This window comes from Orycteropus afer, unplaced genomic scaffold (genome assembly GCF_000298275.1).
Source record: "Orycteropus afer afer isolate SDZICR_OR568_19922 unplaced genomic scaffold, OryAfe1.0 scaffold00469, whole genome shotgun sequence".
Lineage (NCBI taxonomy): Eukaryota > Metazoa > Chordata > Mammalia > Tubulidentata > Orycteropodidae > Orycteropus > Orycteropus afer.
The window spans coordinates 2204616-2220255 of NW_006922056.1; the positions used below are offsets into that span (position 1 = coordinate 2204616).

General features: G+C 54.9%; 1 protein-coding gene across 1 annotated transcript in view; it reads left to right on the forward strand.

Moving 5' to 3' along the window:
* Window positions 1-14707, forward strand: part of TAF4 (TATA-box binding protein associated factor 4) — a gene marked incomplete at its 3' end in the record, with an annotated part of 30912 nt that extends 16205 nt beyond the window's left edge. The window contains exons 8-14 of the mRNA XM_007954724.1: window positions 4978-5125; window positions 5351-5465; window positions 11206-11375; window positions 11735-11865; window positions 12719-12844; window positions 13962-14018; window positions 14588-14707. Coding sequence (XP_007952915.1) covers window positions 4978-5125; window positions 5351-5465; window positions 11206-11375; window positions 11735-11865; window positions 12719-12844; window positions 13962-14018; window positions 14588-14707 — 867 coding nt within the window. The remainder of the gene's footprint in view (window positions 1-4977; window positions 5126-5350; window positions 5466-11205; window positions 11376-11734; window positions 11866-12718; window positions 12845-13961; window positions 14019-14587) is intronic.
* Window positions 14708-15640: the final 933 nt, after the last annotated feature.

Sequence of the window (15640 nt, forward strand, 5' to 3'; positions counted from 1 at the left end):
TGCATAGTCAATAAAACACAAGTAAACATCTTTCTGGTATTCTTTGCTTTCAGCCAAGATCCATCTGACATCAGCAATGATATCCCTCATTCCACGTCCTCTTCTGAATCCAGTTTGCATTTTTGGAAGTTCTCTGTCAGTATATTGCTGTAACCATTTTTGAATTATCTTCAGTAAGATTTTACTTAAATGCGGTATTAATGATACTGTTTGATAATTTCCACATTCTGTGGGATCACTTTTCTTTGGAATGGGTACAAATATGGATCTTTTCCAGTCATTTTGGAAGAAAAGTTGGGCAATCTACTTCTGTAGTGATACTGCCTCAGAAACCCAAGGAGGGGTCATTGTGAGTTGAGTCCGACTCGACAGCACATAACAACCACAACAACATCCAGTCAGCTGGCCGGGTAGCTGCTTTCCAGATCTCTGGGCTGAGCCGAGTGCGTGCCTCCAGTGGGGCACCGTTGGTTGAAACATCTCGGTGGGTGCCCCGTCAGTTCCCGGAGCCTTGCTCTTGCCACTTCCTTCAGTGCAGCTTCGACTTCTTACTTCAGAGCCATTGGTTCTTGAACATGTTCCACCTCCTGAAATGGATGAAGATTGACCAGTTCTTTTTGAAGAATCACCGGTACATTCTTCTCTGTTGTTGTTGTTATGTGCTGTTGAGTTGGCCCCGATTCATAGTAACCCCTCCTTGGGTTTCTGAGGTGGTATCACTATGGAATAGATTGCCTTAACCTTCCTTCCGAGGAGTGGCTGGTGGGTTTGAGCCTCCAGCCTCTGGTTAGCAGTCAAGTGTCATGCGAATGGTGATCCCCACCTCCTGGGCCCTGGCAGGCCCCATTCTTCTGCCCCTTAGGCATGATAGCCATGTCCCTTCAGCTTTTGGTGGGGGCTCCATCCTCTTGATACACCATAATGGCAGCCCCATCCACCTGGCACACTTTGCAGCCGCATTGGCAAAGGCCTGGTTTTTGAAGCAGGAAGCTGTGGCCCCACCCTTTGAGACCCAGGAGACTGTGGCCTCACCCTTTGCGACAGAGAAGGCCCTGCTGCCCGTGCTTCTTCCAACAGTTGTGCTGATCCCCGAGCTGCTCCAGCGACGGTCCTTTTCTGTTCTTGGAGGACAGCAGAGGTGGCTCCTTTAGCCTGTTTCCTGCCTGTAGAAGTCCAAGAGCAGACAGCATTCTTTCCTGCTGTTCTTTCTCCATCCTCTTTAGTCTTAGCTGATGGATTTTCTGCTGTGGGAGTTGGTTAGATCCATCAGTCACAGACTTAATCTCTTTAACAAAAGACTGTGTAGCCATGTGCTTGGTGAGCATTCTAGGACATGTGTCCTTAGTTTGTACAACAGAATTTTCCAAAGTTTTGTTTTCATTTTGCATGATTCTTTTTTCTTTTTTTATGTATTTTGTTTATATATTTAACTTTTTATTGTGATTTGGCTGAAAGTTCATGAGCAAGTTGATTTTCCGTTCAGTGGTTCATAGACGTTTTGTGACGTTGATTGTAATCCCCACAACGTAGCAGCACTCTTCCTACCTTCTCCTTGTGGTTACCATTTCTCTTTGTCTTTCTTCCCTAGGCATTCCTGCCTTCTCAGTTGTATCCCTGTGCATTTTTAAGTCCACCTCTTTTCACTTGTATTTTACTATAAGCAGCAAGGAGAAACCACGTGGTCTCTGTAAGATCTGTGTAGAAACCTCTTCAGCCAGATATCCAAGTCCAGCCCTTACGAGTTCACCCTTCTACTCTTCAGCCAGGTATCCGAGTCCATCCCTTATGAGTTCGCCCTTCCAGCAAACACTGGGACACAGCTCAGACAACTCTAGGTCACTGCACAGAAACGTTGCCTCATCTCTTGTCCAGTCGCACATTCATAATTCCCTTTGAAAGCTTCTCTCGAGTCACATTGAGCGTCCATTTCTAGCAATGTTCTCTGGCTGGCTCCATATGCATCCTCTGAGGTGAGACTTCTCTGTAGCTCTGCTCACGTCCTTCTGAGCCCTCCCCAGAACTGCCCGTGACATCCATAATTCTACCCGCAGTCTCGTCAAGGCAGCCCAGGCTTTGACCGTTAGTCCCTTAGAGTTCTTCACGCCTCTGCCCACCACCACTGGAACCTGTGGGTACTTGTTAGAGCAGCCCTTTGTGCCACGTTGTCTTGGTTCTCTAGTGCTGACCCATGGTCTCGTCAAGGCAGCCCAGGCTTTGACTCTAGTCCCTTAGAGCTCTTCACGCCTCTGCCCACCACCACTGGCACCTGTGGGTACCTGTTGGAGCAGCTGTGCCCTTTGTGCCACGCTGTCTTGGTTCTCTAGTGCTGTTGTGTGGAAGCGGCGCAGGGGGACGGCTTTCAGAAACACTTTATTTTCCACAGTTGGGAGGCTGGAGGCTGGCGTCCAGGGAGCTCGCTCCGGGGAAGGCTCTCTGTCGGCTCTGGGACTGTCCTCGTCGCTCCAGCTTCTGCTTCTAGTGCCTTGAGAGCTGCATGGGGCTCGGCATCTCTCTCCCCCCGTTTCTGCTGCTTGCTTGCGTTTAATCTTTTTACATCTCCCAAGAGATTGACTTACGACACACCCGTGCCGATCCTGTCTCAGTAACATAGCAAAGACGCCCAGTCCCAAATGGTGTCACAACCAGAGGCTGCAAGGTGGGGATGTACAGCACGTGTTCTGGGGACATGGGTCACCATTCAGTCCACAGCAGGTTCCAGTGGCTGGGTTTTTGGAAGTCGAGTGTCAGGCTTTTCTTCCCTGGTGCCTGTACGTGGACTCCAACCTGCAGCCGTTGGGTCAGAGCTGAGCACACTCCCCATTCTCACCCACCAGGGATCCCTAGTGCTTCCAGCAGAGGTGTTTTCTTTGATGGGGAGCAAAGGTCCAGTGAGGGGCAGACAGCTGGTGTGTGATGCACTGGGGGGGAGGGGGAGGATGCACCCTGGGTCTTCATGGTGGCCCAGCTCTGCAGCTGGAGTTGGGGTGTCAGTGGTCTCAGGATGTGGACTGCAGGCTGGTGGTAGTTCATGTCTTTATTGGCCTTAGTCCAGTCCTTGATGTACAGCAGAGGGAGGGTGTCTTTGTGGGAGAAGCTGAGTTTTCAGCAGGCTCCCATGACCATGGGGTCCATGGAGGAGGGCGGCTCAGTGTCTTAGTAAATTCAGAGGAGTTTGCTCCCCTGAAGACAGTGTCATGACGGGTGGCTGCAGAGTGGACAGGGTGTGTGGTCAGAGCCCACAGGGCCCCACAGCCATGCACGTTGACCTTTGGATGCGTTTTGTGTGGAGTCCTGCTTGGTGCGTGGTCACAGTCTAGGCGGCATAGCAGTCAGTGACAGGGCTGCTCTTCCTTTGGGACTGCCCCATATGTGTGGCATCCTCACCGTGATACCTTTGTGGAGCTCAGAGTTCTGAAACATCTGGCCCTGGAGATTTGGGATATGAGCACCTCAGCTACTAACTGGTGGCTTGAGCCTGGCCCCAGCTCCCTGCAGTGTGGCTTCCTGTGCGCCAGCTCCCTGCGCCCACAGCTCCCTGCTTCCTGGTTCCCCACAGCCCCAGTCACTGCAGTGTGGCTCCCTGTGGCCCAGGCTGCCTGCACCCTGGCTCTCCATGGCCCCAGCTCCTTGTGATCCTGGCTCCCTGTGGCCATGGCTCCCCGCTGCCTGGCTCCCCATGGCCCCAGCTCCCCACAGTGTGGCTCCCCTTGGACCTGGTTCCCTGCAGCCATGGCTCCCCAAGGCCCTGGCACCCTGTACCCTGGCTCTCTGTTTCCTGCTTCTCCACAGCCCCAGTCCCTACAATGTGGCGCCCCATGGCCCTAGCTCCCTGCACCCCAGCTTCCTATGGCCCCAGTCCCTGCAGTGTGGCTCCCCATGGCCCTAGCTCCCTGCACCCCAGCTTCCCATGGCCCCAGTCCCTACAGTGTGGCGCCCCATGGCCCTAGCTCCCTGCACCCCAGCTTCCCACGGCCCCAGTCCCTACAGTGTGGTGCCCCATGGCCCTAGATCCCTGCACCCCAGCTTCCCATGGCCCCAGTCCCTGTAGTGTGGCACCCCATGGCCCTAGCTCCCTGCACCCCAGCTTCCCATGGCCCCAGTCCCTGCAGTGTGGCTCCCCATGGCTCTGGCTCCCTGCACCCCAGCTTCCCATGGCCCCAGTCCCTGCAGTGTGGCACCCCATGGCCCTAGCTCCCTGCACCCCAGCTTCCCATGGCCCCAGTCCCTGCCGTGTGGCTCCCCATGGCCCTGGCTCCCTATATCCTGGCTTCCTGCAGCCATGGCTCCCTGCACCCCAGCTTCCTGGTTCCCCGTGGCCCTAGTTCCTGCAGTGTAGCTTCCTGTGGCAGTACTTGGAGGCCAGGGGGCACTTGATTACTCTGGTTGTCCCTGCTGTGTGCCTAGGTGGGGGAAGCTAGGCCTGACATAGGACATGGGGTGGCCACATAGGTTCCCTGAGCCAGAATGGAGAAGGAGCGTGCTCTAGGGCTGGGCGGGCCTGGGTGGGGCAGTGTGCACACATCTGGGTGAGGGACTTGGTGTGGAGTGGGGGAAATTGGTAGAGACCTTGAAGTCTGAGTTCATGACCAGACTTAGGAATCCAGGGTAACAGTCTTCTAGGTTTATTATAGAAAATGAATGAAAGAAAGTTGATCCCTGGCCACCAAGCACTGATGCTGGGCTCTGCTCACGTCTGGGCAGCGTGTTCTCCCCGCTCTGGAGCAGTGAGCTTCGCCGGTGTTTGGGCTTGCTGACCCAGCTCCCGGGCAGTGGACTGTGGGGCCCACCCTAAAACGCTGATCACTTGGTGCTGTCTGACGCGGAACACGCCGAGCTCTTCTTGGTCCTGGAGTGTGTGGGTGGGCCATGGTGGCCTCCTGAGTCCCCCAGGCCGGCCCACCCTGAGGACGAGGTGACAGGGGAGAGCACCGCTGCCTGGCCAGGGGAGTGTGTTCACCATCCCGTGTGTGCCAACAGGTGATCCAGCAGCCTCAGAAGCCGGGAGCCCTCCTGCGCCCTCCCCAGGTGACACTGACGCAGACGCCCATGGTCGCCCTGCGGCAGCCACACAACCGTATCATGCTAACCACGCCGCAGCAGATCCAGCTCAACCCCCTGCAGCCGGGTGAGGCTCAGTCTGTCCCAACAAATGTGTGATGGAACCGGGAGGGTGGTGCTTGAGCAGGGAGGCCCAGACTTCACCATATCCCGAGGCGTTAACCAGGGGGCTTTCAGCGTTTCCCTTAGCCAGTTAGGAGGGTGGTTGCTTCCCCTTTAGCTCTCTACGTGCAACACGAGTAGCAACTCGTGTTTCGCCTGCAATGGTCCTCCTGTGTCTCGGCCTCTGTAGTCCCTGTGGTCAAATCTGCTGTCCTGCCTGGAACCAAAGCCCTGTCTACCATCTCGACACAAGCAGCTGCTGTGCAGAAGAATAAACTCAAGGAACCTGGGGGAGGTTCTTTCCGGTAAGTTCTGGGCCTGGTAGGTTCCGGGCCTATGCTCACGGCGGGAGTGCCCCCCGGGAGGGAGAGGGGCCTGGAGAGTGCATCCTTCCCGCGTGCGGCCTGAGAGTGAGCCCCAGTGTTCGCTCCGGGAGGTATGTCGCACACACCCAACAGGTAGACGGATGACTGTCATCCAGGCTGACGCAGATTCTTTGTTATGATAGCCCTGTTGTGAGTTGAGCATGATCCTCCGTGTAGATGACAGAGACGATCTGGCTCACAGTCTTGAGCTCTGGAATCTCTAGAAGCCCTGCAGTGGGCTCTGGTCTGCGCCTGGCCATAGGGGAGGCTCACTCATTAGGGAGGGAAACTGATGGACTGATGGGGATGGCTGCTACCTTGGCCAAGCAGGAGCAGCATGGGCATGTACTAGGGGGGTCTCTTGGGACTGTTCCATGCCAGACAGCTCTCTCCTTGAGCCATTGTGTAGGACAAGCAGGGCTGAGGGCTGTGATGCCCCGGGTGGCAAGTCCAAGCAGGATGAGGAGCACAGGGTGGGGGTGGGTCTCAAATCCAAGCAGAGTGAGTAGGGCATAGGGGTGGAGCTGCTGGTGGAGATGAAGGGAACTTAGCTCCAGACCAAATCACAGAAGTAAACCAGGCTTGTGGCACTCAGGGGTCTCAGTGTTGGGGAGGGAGTTAAAAACGTTGGGAAGGACTCAAGTCAGAAGAGCCTGTGTTGTTGAGTAGACCTGGGAATGGGGTGTGATCTTTGGGAGTTCTGTCCAGAGCCATGTGTAGGTATAATCATAGGTTGAGCTGCACGTGTGGGTGTGAACTCGGTGTCTCAGTGTCCAGAGCTGGGTGTAGACATGACTGTACGTGGAGCTGCACGTGTGGGTGTGAACTTGGGAAGTTCAGCGTCCAGAGCCACGTGTACATGACTGAAGATGGAGCTGCGTGTGTGGGTGTGAACTCGGGGTCTCGGTGTCCAGACAAGACCATAGATGGAGCTGCATGTGTGGGGGTGAACTTGGGAAGTTCAGCGTCCAGAGCTGGGTGTAGACACGACCGTAGATGGAGCTACACATGTGGGTATAAACTCGGGGCTTCAGCATACAGAGCCTTTCAAAGGGATGTGGTGCCACAGGTCCTCTAATTTCAGGAGGAGGGAGGAATACCACTCTTAGCATCAGCCCAAAGCTGACTCCTAGGAGGCGGAGACTGACATTCCTCTCTCCAAACTTTGTACCATTTCTGACACTGACCACCCCTTCCACGGCATTCTGCTTCTCTGCTGGGTTTGGTAATTCATTGCAATGACTGTACAGACACACAGACCATACTCATGATTGTGGGGGCTATTAGAGAAGTAACAAGGTAAACTTTAGATCAGGACCAATTTGGAGGTAACTGGGACAACTCAGGAGATAGCTCTTCAACCAGGACAGCTTCTCAGCCGTGCCCACTGGCAGGCCTCTTTCTCGGCCCTTGGCCCTGGCTCCTCAGCTCTTGGCCTGGCAGCTGCCCTGCTTGGGTGAGTGTTACAGATCTTTAGCTCCTCTGATAAGTGCCCGGAGGCACCCTGCTCCACCAGGAAACCTCCTACCCAAAGGCACTCAGCTCTTGCTCTGGGAGTCGTCAAGCCTAGCTCCGCCAGCAGTTGCCTGATGGTACCCCACTCTGCCAGCTGGTGCCCTGCCTGGAAGTGCTCAGCTCTCTTCCTCTGTGGGGTGGCGCGGCTGCTGCTGTAGCCACCTTGCTCTGTGGGCTGTGAAGGCCAGTGTGTGCCGTCTTGCACCAAAGCCAGCTACACTGTTGCAGCTCTCTCTTTTGTCTCCTGGGTCTAGGAGGTTCTCAGCACGTGGACCCTGGGTCCAGAGGATGCCCCCCACTCCTGACTCTTCGTGAGGGTAGTGAGGTTCCCTCAAAACCTCTGGATTGGCTCCCTTTAATCCTAACAGATGGCAAAATGATTAACCCCCTACAAGTGTTCCATGAACCTTATTTGCATGTTCCCACCTCCACATGGGTTCTGTTATGGATTGAACTGTGTTCCCCCAAAATACGTGTTGTAAATCCTAACATGGAAGCCTGTGGTTATAATCTCACCTGGCATTGGATGATCTTATACCTTTATTGGTATGGGATGTATCTTGAGTCAATGTCTTTTGAGATAAAAAAGAGATTAAAGGAGGGAGCAGAGCAGAGCTGGGGTAAGACAGAGGCCAAAACACAAGGAGCTCTCCAAGGAACCAGGAAGCAGAAGCCGAAGAGACAAGGACCTTCCTCCAGAGCCGACAGAGAGAGACCCTTCCTCAGAGCCGGCACCCTGGTTAGGACTTCCAGCTTTCTCAACTGTGAGAGAGCACATTTCTGTTTCTTAAAGCCATACACTTGTGCTATTTCTGTTACAGCAGCGCTAAATTACCAAGACAGCATTTGGTACCAGGAGTGGGGTGCTGCTCTACCAGATGCCTAAAATGTGGAAGTGGTTTTGGAATCGGGGTAATAGGTGGAGGCTGGAAGAGGTTTAAGGTGCCCAAAAATAAAAGCCTAGATTGCTTTGAAGAGAATGTTGACAGAATCATGGATGTCAAAGGCAGTTCTGGTGAGGGCTCAGGTGGAAGTGAGGAGAGGTGTACGGTCTCTGTTGTCTTTACATGTGACACCAGCCACAGACTGTTGCTAGAAATGTGAACGTTTAATGTGCTTCTGATGAGTTTTAAAAAACGATGAGCATGTGATTGGACAGTGGACCAAGGGGGACACTATGCACTGGCAACGAACTTATCTGCATTGTGTTCAAATGTTTGGTGGAAGGTAGCACTTGGATATCTGGCTGATGAGATTTTTAAGCAAGATCTTACCGGGGCCACGTGGTTTCTGCTTGCTGCTTAGAGTAAAATGCAAGAGGAAAGAGATGGACTTAAAAATGAACTGTGCAAAACGAAAACAGAACTTAAAGATTTGGAAAATTCTGTTGTACAAACTAAGGACACATGTCCTAGAATGCTCACCAAGCACATGGCTACACAGTCTTTTGTTAAAGAGATTAAGTCTGTGACTGATGGATCTAACCAACTCCCACAGCAGAAAATCCATCAGCTAAGACTAAAGAGGATGGAGAAAGAACAGCAGGAAAGAATGCTGTCTGCTCTTGGACTTCTACAGGCAGGAAACAGGCTAAAGGAGCCACCTCTGCTGTCCTCCAAGAACAGAAAAGGACCATCGCTGGAGCAGCTCGGGGATCAGCACAACTGTTGGAAGGAGCACGGGCAGCAGGGCCTTCTCTGTCGCAAAGGGTGAGGCCACAGTCTCCTGGGTCTCAAAGGGTGGGGCTCAGCCTCCTAGGTTCCAAGGAGTAGGCCTTTACCAACTTGGTTGTGGAGTGTGCCAGGGGGATGGAGCTGCCACTGAGGTGTGCCGGGGAGGGCGGAGCCTTCATTAAAAGCTAGGGGGGCAGGGCTACCCTGCCTCAGGGACAGAAGAATGGGGCCTGCCAGGGCCAAGGGATTGGGGTTGCCACTCAGATGGACTAGGAGAATGGGGCTGCCCCAAAGCCAAAGAAGCAGAGCAGCCATCCCAGTAGGTCTGGAAGGCAGAGCTGAAACGCAGGGCCAAGGGCCTCTACCCGGAATCCAGAGACCACGGCCAACGCCCAGAGTGGAGGGCAGTGCCATTGCCCAGACGGTCCTGGAGAAGAGTGGGTTATTCTCCAGCCTTGTAACTAATGCCACTTGTTCCGCTGGGTCTGGCGCTTGCTTGGTGCCCGCTAGCCCTTTGTTCCCTGGAGTCTCCCCACTTTATAATGGAAATGTCCACCCTGTGCCTGTCCCACCTTTGTGCTTTGGAGGCAGACGACTTGTAGTCCAGATTTCACAGAGTCACACGTGGAGAGGAGTTTTACCCAGGGATGGAGCCCACCTAACGTCTTACCGACATTTGATTTAGACGATTCAGAAGATGAAATTTTGGATTTGAGTTCATTTAAGACTTTAGGGATGATGCGATGGGGTTAATGTGTTTTGCATGTGGGAAGAACATGAAAGTTTTGGAGGCTAGAGGGTGTGGGATATTATGGGTTGCATTGTTTTCCCCCAGAATGTGTGCTGTAAATCATAACCTGTAGACTTGTGGTTATAACCCCATTGGGCAATGGGCCGTCTTTGTTATGTTGATGCGGCAGGATCAGTGTAGGGCTGAGGGAGTGGAGTTAGTGTCTTCTGAGACAGAACAGAAGTTGGAGAAGCCAGCTGAACAGAGATGGCATCAGGCAGATGCCAAGATACGTGGAGATCTCCAGGGAGCTGGGAAGTAGAAGCTGAAGAGACAAGGACCCTCCCCGGAGCTGACAGAGAGCAAGCCTTCTTTGAGGGCTGGTACGCTCAATTCAGATTTCCAGTCTTCTACTGTGAGAAAGTAGGTTTCTGTTTCCTAAAGCCACTCCCTTTTGGTATTTCTCTGATAGCAGCAGTAGAGAATGAAGACAGGGTCCTTGTACCTTATTTGCATTAGCAGAATTGTCCAATCCCCTTCATGGACCACCAGCACCTTGTTTGCACAACTCTACCCAGTCATTTTGTGGTCCTTCAAGACCATGGCTGGAAGGACCGTATTGAAGCAGTTCACTGTAGGGCCGGGTGTGGACACACATGTAGGCAGCAGCAGCTCTCTGTGAACACCACAGACACCTGGATGCTGTAGCACCCCAGCAGTGTGAGCGTGCTGTACACCTGGATCTTGTCCTCTAAATCCCAGTCTTACCGAAATGACGAGGCCTTGAGAAAAGGCCAGGGATGGGCTGGGAACAGTGCCAGGAGAGCTGGTAGGGCCTATGCTGCACCAAAGTAGGAAGTCCCCAAAGATCGAACAGTTCAGACTCCCGAATGGTCTTCCCCTGGCCCCTGGGGGGACGGTTAGAGCATCAGACTGACTCGTGACTGTGGCAGATTCTGACTGCAGAGGAGGATTGGAAACCCGAGTCCATGCAGGCCTCACCCACAAATAGGCTGGGAGTTTAGAGAGAGTGGAGTGTCCCCAGGAAGGCTCACTGACCACAGGCGACAGTCAGTGGGTGATGCACGGCCGGCAGGCACCCACAGGCTGGAATGCATCGGGGGAGGCCAGTGAGTTGGCCGCTGTTGCTGCGTGAGAGTCCTGCACAGCTGCTCACCCACGGTCACCCCCGTTCTGCGGCTTTCCTGCCTGGGATCTTGGGGAGCACTATCGTGCCTGGGGTCGGTTCCCAAGGCCGCAGGGCACTTGATGAGCAGGCCCTTGCCTGGAGGACGTCGTTGGGACACAGCCTGGCCTGCGGGCTCCATGGAAGCACACCTGGACACTGTCTCTGCCATTCGTCCACTTCTGCATGAAACTGTGCTCGTCTGGGAGGGATCACTACAGCTGTGACTGGACAAAGCCAACACACGGAGGCCTCTACTCGGGAGAGACGCCTCTGAGCAGCGAACAGCCTCAGTTACCGCTTTCCCACCCGCACCGGCTGCGCTGCCCTCTGTACACGCGTGTGCAGGTCCGGGCCTGGCCGCAGCCCCACGCGGTCCTCCTTTGATTAATGTTCACGTGAACTAGGCAGCTCCCTCTCAGACTGTGGAAGGCAGGCAGAGGGCAGGAGCCGGGGGCCAGGGCCGGCGTGGGCGTGAGCCGCGCTCTCACGATGCAGCCCTCGATCCCAGCCACCGAGCTGCGCCTCCTGACACGTTCCTTGTACAGTTCAGTGATCTTGTCTCCTGTTCTCTAGGGATGATGACGACATCAACGATGTCGCCTCAATGGCGGGAGTAAACTTGTCTGAAGAAAGTGCAAGAATATTAGCCACGAACTCTGAGCTAGTTGGGACGCTAACGAGGTCTTGTAAAGACGAAACGTTCCTCCTCCCAGCTCCCTTACAGAGAAGAATATTAGAAATAGGTGAGTTCGGGTCTGGTGACTGTCACTGGGAGTCAGGTGTCCGTGTGTGCGGGTGAGGTGTGCACTGGGACTTCACCACGGACCGACTGTGAAGGTCCCCTCCTGCCAGCAGCCCCACTGGCAGTGGTATGGCTTCCGTGATGTGCCTTGTCAGACGAGTCAGGATTCCATCCATGTGGCTGATGGTGTGGCTCTCAGGTAGCTGAGGTGCCTGTGACCAGCCTCCCCCACTCCTGTGGGGCTGCCTTCAGGTGGCCTGCACGTGGCGGGCGAGTAGGGGGACAGGCAGTGGTACTGAGGGAGGAGCAGATGTGTGAAGTGACGGGAGCACTCTCTCATCTTGCCTGACTGTGACCCAGGTAAGAAACACGGCATCACGGAACTGCATCCCGACGTCGTAAGCTACGTGTCGCACGCCACGCAGCAGAGGCTGCAGAACCTTGTAGAGAAGATTTCAGAGACGGCACAGCAGAAGAACTTCTCCTACAAGGTGAGGGGCCTGCCCCCAGGAGCCGTCCGGAGCTGCTTCCGGCCCCGTACAGGGTCGGGGGTCCCTTGGACCTGTGTTGGACCTTCAGGGGTAGATTTCATTCCTTCTGGCTGCGTGGTGTCCTTGGCTGTGGGGGTGGGGGTCAGGGAGCTGTGTGAGGCTGCTCTCTGGGGCTTGGACAGTGAAAGGGAGCCCAGTCAGCTGAGCAAACTAGCAGGTCTGTGCTCTCCTTTAGTCCTGGGGGGAGGAGCCACAGGGGACCCTGCAGGTCGGTCGGCTCAGCACCGAGGCTGAGCGTCCCTGTGGAGCCTGGCGACGCCCCTGAGGCCCTGGGGGCATTTTCCTGTTTCAGGCAGGGTCCCTGTCAGAGCCCCAGCCCCATGCAGCCAGTTTTCAAGGCAGGCCTTAGAGATCCTGTGACTGCCACTCCAAGGTCATAGGGCCCTTGGGTGCTGTCAGTCGGGGGAGCCCCAGAGGGACCATGTCCACCGGAGCCTGGAGCCAGTGCCTTCAGAGCAGGACTCGGTGTGGGAACGTTGAGCCTGCTGACCTTCTAAAACGGGTTTGACATTGTTGCAGAAGGGTTTGATGTTGGACAGATCCAACAGTACTGAAGTGTGTAGGGTGGGAAACGCCCCATGAGGCACCCCAAGACGAGCAGTGTGAGATCTCTGTGTGTGCGTTACCACGCGTGGCGCCACAGGGGCCGTCTGTAAGGTGGGCAGCCCTGGTCTACTGTGACACCACCTGTGGGAAGAGGGATGAGGCAGCTGCCTCCACGGCCCAGCCGCCCTGCGCTCACGGAACGCAGGATCTCTCACTGACGCAGACTGCGTTGTCCCCTTTCTTGCAGGATGATGAGAGATATGAGCAGGCAAGTGACGTCCGGGCTCAGCTCAAGTTCTTCGAGCAGCTCGATCAGATTGAGAAGCAGAGGAAGGACGAGCAGGAGAGGGAGATTCTGATGCGAGCTGCCAAGGCGAGCGCTGGGCCTGCGGCCCGTCCCCTGGGGGGGTGCCTAGATAGAGGGAGAGGCAGGAAGAGGAAGGGCTGCGGAGGGAACCACGGGGCCTCCACACTCACTCAGTCTGTGGGCCCGCGGCCCGTCCCCTCGGGGGGCGCCTGGAGAGAGGGAGAGGCGGGAAGAGGAAGGGCTGCGGAGGGAACCACGGGGCCTCCACGCTCAGTCTGTCCCAGCCCAACTGTGGACAGGCGTGGAGCCTAGCTGTCGGTGTAAACAGCCCGACGCCTCCAAGCTGAGCTGCTGTTGGAACGGAGAATGCGTGTGGGGGGAGGCTCCCTGTTGGCGCCTCGTCCGAGCCAGTGTGAACTCGAGGCGCTTGGTGGTTCTCCGCTGTGACCTGGAACAGGAGCCGGGGCCCGTGGCACAGTTCCACGCCGTCCTCTGGGGACACTCTGAGTCAGAGCCACCTGGTGGTGGGCCGTGGGGGGGTGTGTGGATTTTTTTTTTCGTAACATGAAACCCATTGCTTTCTAGTTGGTTCCAGGTCATATCAACCCCGTAGGACAGTGAAGTTGCCCCGTAGGGTTTCCTAGGCGGTCTTCTGTCCAGAAGCAGACTGCCTCATCTTTCTTTCTCAGTGACTAGTGTGTTTGAGCTGCCAAACTTTTAGTTAGTAACCAAGCGCTTAACCACTGTGCTACCAGGGCTCCTCTTTAGTAATACGCCTCATTGTTAATAGGATCAGAGATGAGTCCATATTCCACGGAAAAGATTAAGGCGGGAGGGGCATCTAGGTTAATGGTGGTCATGTGGGGACAGGACCGTAACAGTCCAGGGGCCTGTGAGGCCTGGACACACTGTCCCCGTCTTACACTAGATTGCTGTAATTGGTAGCTTTATGCTAAAGACTGTTCCTTACCCAAACAGCATTGGTCTTCTTAAAAATAATTTCTTTTTGGTGATGGGCAGCCTAAATTTTCATCTTTAGGCTGCAAGGGTGTTACCATTGTGTGTGTTCTGCTGTCAGCCTCAGGTGTCCACGAGTGAGTTGTCACAGGGAGTGAGGGCATCCTGGCAAGGTGAGAGCCGTGCTGTCCATAACTTACTTTCCTTTTCTGTCTTTTGAAAACAGTCTCGATCCAGACAAGAAGATCCAGAACAGTTAAGGCTGAAGCAGAAGGCGAAAGAGGTAGGCATTTTCTGGGACCAGCTCTTTACTCCGCGGAGCTGGCGTGTGGTCAGCCTGCTCTGGGACCAGCTCTTTACTCTGCAGAGCTGAGACATGGTCAGCCTGCTCTGGGACAAGCTCTTCACTGTGCTCTGCAGAGCTGGTGCGTGGTCAGCCTGACATTCAGCAAGAGAGACGCGCTCAAGGACACGAGGGTGTTTCTGTACGCGGGCGCTTACGGTGCCCCTTAGAACGTTTGCAGAGCTGCACGATGCCGTGCCAAGTGTTCTGCTGAGCAAATCACTCGTGTCCTACTCTCTGTTTTTAATATTTCTCTCTGGGTGGCATTCAGCCACGTGCTCATGACGTGTCCACGTCTCCTGAGCTTTCCAGGACGAACATCTGCTGCTCTCCGTAAAGCCCCTACTTTTCAGGTTATGGAGCTGATATGCTTACTATTCAAAGACAATCCAGGCATTAGAGAAACCATGTTTAGGAAATTTCAGAAAACCCTTTGGTGTCTATGAATTATTTTCATCGTAAGCAGAAAACGTGAGAGATGATATTCCTCATTTCTTTTCAAAACAAAGATGCAGCAGCAGGAGCTTGCCCAGATGAGGCAGCGAGATGCCAACCTCACGGCACTGGCAGCCATCGGGCCCCGGAAGAAGAGGAAAGTGGATTCTCCAGGACCAGGGTCAGGAACAGAGGTACAGCGGCGTCCTGGGGTTTTAGGTCCAGACGGGGCTTGGGGACACCTGACAGCTCACTTCTTTGTGCTTAGACACGCATAGGAATCCCTCTCTTCCCGTTTATGTCTTGTCTCAGCCTCCTTGGAGTACTTGTTCTGTGTTTCATTCTTTAAAGTCAAATCATGAGCTCAGTGTTGCTTCTAGGAGGAGGTTAGATTACTGTAGTTTCATATGACGAGGTTGTGGCTGACTTTGAAAATAACATGGAGGTAACCAGAAATATGAACAAAGCTGTTTTGGAAGAAGTAGAGCCAGAATACTCCTTGTAAGTGAGGCTGGCCAGGCTTTGTCTCGTGTGCTTGGACGTGTCTCCAGACAGGACCGGTTCCTGGAGAAGGATGTCATGCATGGGTGGTAGGGGTTGAGCGAGATAGGAGACCCTTGGTGAGACGGAGGGAGACCGCAGCTGCGGCTGCGGGCTTGGGTTGGGAGGTGACAGTGCGGCTGCCACAGTTGGGCTCGGGGCCGGGAATGACAGCAGGGCAGGAGCCGTGGGCTCGGGTTGGGAGGTGACAGTGCGGCTGCCACAGTGGGCTCGGGGCCGGGAGGTCACAGCGCGGCTGCAGCCGTGGGCTCGGGGCCGGGAGGTCACAGCGCGGCTGCAGCCGTGGGCTCGGAGCCGGGAGGTGACACTGTGGCTACCGCAGCGGGCTCGGGTCGGGCAGGGTTCCATCCTTTTGTCCGTGAGGTTGCTGAGTTGGAATGGACTTGATCGTCCCTAAGGACAGCAGCAGCTCTGAGCCGCCCCCGAGACCAGCCCCCGCTGGAGGCTGCGCAGCTAGTGCTGTGCAGGGAGGAACCACTGCCTGCTGCTGTTTGTCTAAATTTTTAGTGTTTGGTTGGTTTCTTGTCCTACCTTTATACATACGTAGGTACACATCCAACCTTAAA